Source organism: Austrofundulus limnaeus, unplaced genomic scaffold (assembly GCF_001266775.1).
Source record: "Austrofundulus limnaeus strain Quisiro unplaced genomic scaffold, Austrofundulus_limnaeus-1.0 Scaffold86, whole genome shotgun sequence".
Taxonomy (NCBI): Eukaryota; Metazoa; Chordata; class Actinopteri; order Cyprinodontiformes; family Rivulidae; genus Austrofundulus; species Austrofundulus limnaeus.
In genome coordinates this window covers 616759-620826 of record NW_013952488.1, presented here as the reverse complement: position 1 = coordinate 620826, position 4068 = coordinate 616759, and the positions used below count along the sequence as shown (strand labels likewise).

At 38.5% G+C, this 4068-nt stretch overlaps 1 protein-coding gene across 1 annotated transcript in view; it reads right to left on the bottom strand.

The window, feature by feature from the left end:
* Nucleotides 1-4068, bottom strand: part of nkain2 (sodium/potassium transporting ATPase interacting 2) — a gene marked incomplete at its 5' end in the record, with an annotated part of 113491 nt that continues 109423 nt past the window's right edge. The window contains 1 exon segment of the mRNA XM_014011918.1: nt 1-2363. Coding sequence (XP_013867372.1) covers nt 2354-2363 — 10 coding nt within the window. The 3' untranslated portion in view covers nt 1-2353.

Genomic DNA, 4068 nt, shown 5'->3' with positions numbered 1-4068 from the left:
TTTTTGAGTTTAAAGTTGCTTTAATTCACTTCTGTTTTCAGACTTATAGCCATTAGCTCATCAGTCTGATGAGAATACATGAATCCTTTTACACGTGAGACCCAAAGATGACAAACGGAGAAAAACTCCACTCGACGACCATTGCAAACGTTTACAGGATTACAGAATGTAGTGCAACTGATTTTTTCTCTCCCACTGTCCTCGTACTCCCTCGTTTTAAATACTCTGTACAGTTAGAAGAAATAAAACAAAAAAGTCCCACTTTTACACAACATCATACAGTATTAGTCAACTAGAAAAAACAGTAAACACGGCCACATGTGAGTAAAAAACGTCTAGAAGATCAAAGTTACATTTCTTTTTACATACCAGTCGCTAGTTTTCTCCTTAACTCCACAGACACTTCAGACTCTTATTTATAGAAAAAAACCCACAAAGTTCACATTTAAGAATCTTTAAAGAGAATCGAGGAGCATCCAAGAAACCAAACAGTTCCAGGTGTTGTGGTTTTGTGTTTTTGTTTTTGTTTTTGTTTGTTTTTTTTTTTTTTTTTTGTACAAAGCTAGTTAATCACACGCAGCATGAGATTAAATATGCAACAGTTTGGAAACACCTCATGCAAACACACAAAATCCTGTCTCGGAGCGACTCGGAAACCTAAACCCAAAGTTTTGTTACAAAACAAATAATCTGCTGAAGATAACCGCAGGATGGAGGTGGTGGAAACTGCGCTGGTTTTTTTTAATGTTACCAGAAGTCTCCCTGAAGTGTTCCTCAGCAACAAAAAAAAATAAAAAAAATAAAAATAAGAGAAGGCTTTAAGACTTTTGGTCCAGTGAATACAACACAAATGTTGTCCAATTTCCTTATATGGAAACCCTGCAAATTGATGTCTAGACGTGTTTTTGGTCCCGATCTGGGGCTAAACAGGTCCGTGAAGTGGTTGGCACGTTTTTAAAAATCGAGTTGCGGGGTGACAGAAGGAAGCTGCTTGGTCTTTTCTTCTCAAAGGAGTAAAAATAGTCTACCAGCGAGGATGGATGTAGGACCACCGAGGACTGCTTTTCCTCCTGTAGGTAGTGTTTTACCAGCTATCAGTCTCAGTGGTAATAAATACTAAAACAGTTCAATTTAGAAGACTATCATTGTTTTTTTCTTTCAACAAACAGTTCTTGTCTCATGTTTATGTGAAGACTTTAGCTGCTCTGACTGTGATTGTCTTCTGTCAGTGGGCCCTGCAGCACCATAGAGCTGCTTTGAATGAATATTATTATTCATATTGTATCACGAATGAATATTAAAAACTAAAGAGGAGAAATAGCAGCCTGCTCAGAGATGTGACTGAGGAGGACAGCCCAGATCTCTCTCTCTCCATCTACCTCTGACGGTCTCAAGTGGAAGACAAAATATTTCAACAGCACAGACAGAAACAAAAAAACAAATCCTCAATCCTAATCCGTTASATCTTCAAAATGTCCWGTCTCAAATTACTTTTTGTAAACATTACGGTTCACATTAGCAGAAGAAAAGAAGAGGGATAGATCAGTTATGCTTGCTTGTTAGTGTCTTGTCCACATGCACGTACGAGGCGGTACGAGGCAACGCAACGCGCCATTRGTGAACATTCATGAAACAACGGAGCAGAGAGCAAACGATGTGCTCAAATTGGAGGCCCCGACTTGCAGTGAGATCCCAAACACACCAAAAAGACAAGTAGAAAAAAAAGAGATGTCTAACATTCTTGGATCGGTACGCAGGTCCCCCTCGCTGAATGTCCAGAAAGTTATGTGTCAGGCACCAAGAGCGAAAAATAGTCCCAAAGAAAAGTTAAACAGGTTCAGCTGTGGCTTCAGGAACTGTTTTTTTTTCAGTCTTTGGTCAAATGCGTAAAACTTTACCAGTACTCAACAAATCTGGGATTCTTTCTAAACATTTTCCCACAGCAGAACTCTCACTSTCCTGGAAGTCCTGATGAAACACACCACCAGTGAGTTTCTGCCTCTTTGCGCCCCTTTGGTTTCCTTTGGGACGCTGTTATCCACCAAAAACAGAAACAAAATAAATAAATGAATAAAAAGGGGAGCGAGTTATCCGTAATAAAGACAAATCGTCTCAGTGTGGCTCCTGCAGTTACCACTCTCAGCCACACRGTGTCAGTGTTTCATCAACTAGCAGACGGAACCAGAAGAAGCACATCTGATCGAAAATTTCCAGGTGGTTGGATTTGGAAATCGCAGAGTATCATCTGTTCTCTGTCTACTCGTGTGTCTGTRTTTGTTAAGCGAGGGTCAGAGTGGGGAAAGCAGGGCTCTGAGCTGTTGGTGAGGCAGCTCGTCTCCACRAGCTTCCAGGTTTATTTTGACCTTTGGACAAAGAGAAGACAAAAACAGAAAGACTTTTAGTTATCATCATATAATTTAGCCAACTAAATTGTAGCTTATCTCTGGCAAGACTTATTAATTGTCTTTGACAAACAAGCTCAACAGCACATTGTTGCTTGAAGAGAAGATCACAAACACTTCTCTTGTGTRTTTCTTTTAAGCGATAACAACACTCCAGGGAAATCTTATGCTCTTATGGGAACACACTCTCTGTTGCCTTTTCTTTTTTTTTTCTTTCCTAAACTAGGGCTGAATCTGATTACATTTAATTGGGTGGGTCAAACCAATTTTCCCCAGTAAATGATTTTTTTTTAAGGAAGTAGAGTCACATACAGTATATGTTGAATCCACACTATAGAAGACATTTTACAAAATAGAAGTGAGTGTACACACATATTTTTTGCCTTAGTTCTTAAACTTTAAGAGTTCAAACTCAACAACTTTAAAATCCATATATGTCTCATTTATCAAACAAACTGTAAATAATGGAGCCATAATAAAAAATAAAATGAGTAAGAAAACGTAAACAGTTTGATTATTAGTTTAAAGATTTATATCATTTATAACAATAATGGACATTCAAACATGTTATTGCACTTTTGGGGTTATCAATCAGTAGACTGTATTTCATAGTAATAAAAGTAACAGGATAATTTAAGGAGTTATGTGTCAAGCTGGTGGTTGTTGTGACATGTTTGTATCCAGATTTTTTTTGTGTGTGTGTGTGGAAAAAAACAACAACAATGCCACAACTGATGTTGTTTTATTGCTCCCTTTGGACAGAGCCGATAAACACCAAACTGAGGGGGGACACCAGCTGGGGAACAATGATGGCATATTGATGATGTTAAGTGTGTGTGTGTGTGAAAGAGAGAGCATTAACATGTTTATGAGCAAAAGCTGTCAGCACAAATATTGCGTATGGATGTCTGTGTGTGTGTGCTGTTTGCGCATGTGTATTTACACTAGAGCCGTGGTGCGTTTGTGTTTGCAGCCATTATTTAGAGGGTCGATGATTTATGAGCCAGGTTATGGCTTTCACCGGGGACATATAAAACTACAGAATAGTCCTTTATTGGCTTTCTTCTTTGTTTAGACCCACACATCATCCATCACTCCATTTCTCTCATTCTTTTCCCGCCTTCTTTCGCTCCATCAGCCATCTCCATCAGAGTTTCCATCTCTGTGCCTCCCCTCTAATTTGCTCTGGTTCTTGTCTCATACAAACTGGTATTGATAATCTGTCTGCTGCACATCAGTGGAATCACCGTTATTTCATCTTGCTGTTTGCTGCGCTGCTGTTGCTTTTATCTGAATCGCTTCCCCCAGGACAAACTTAAGACGCTGAGGTTGGTGCGGATGATGTTTAGTCCTGGACCCAGATGTGTTTTTGTGACATCCTATTGGCTCCTTATTCTACAAACAGCCAAAGGTCTTGATGAAACTGGATTTTATTCTTTGAGTTTCATATAAAACTCAACTCAGGCACACAAATACAGAAAAGAAAAAAACAACAACAAACAAACAAAAAAAGATCATGTGAGCCATTTTAGGGGAGGTAGAGAACATTAAAGGCACAGTGTGTAGGATTTTGTCAAGTCTTTTAGCCAAAATTGAGATAATCACTAATGACAATAATAAAAAATGTCTAATCATTGCAACAAAGACCTTGTTTTATTATTTTTAC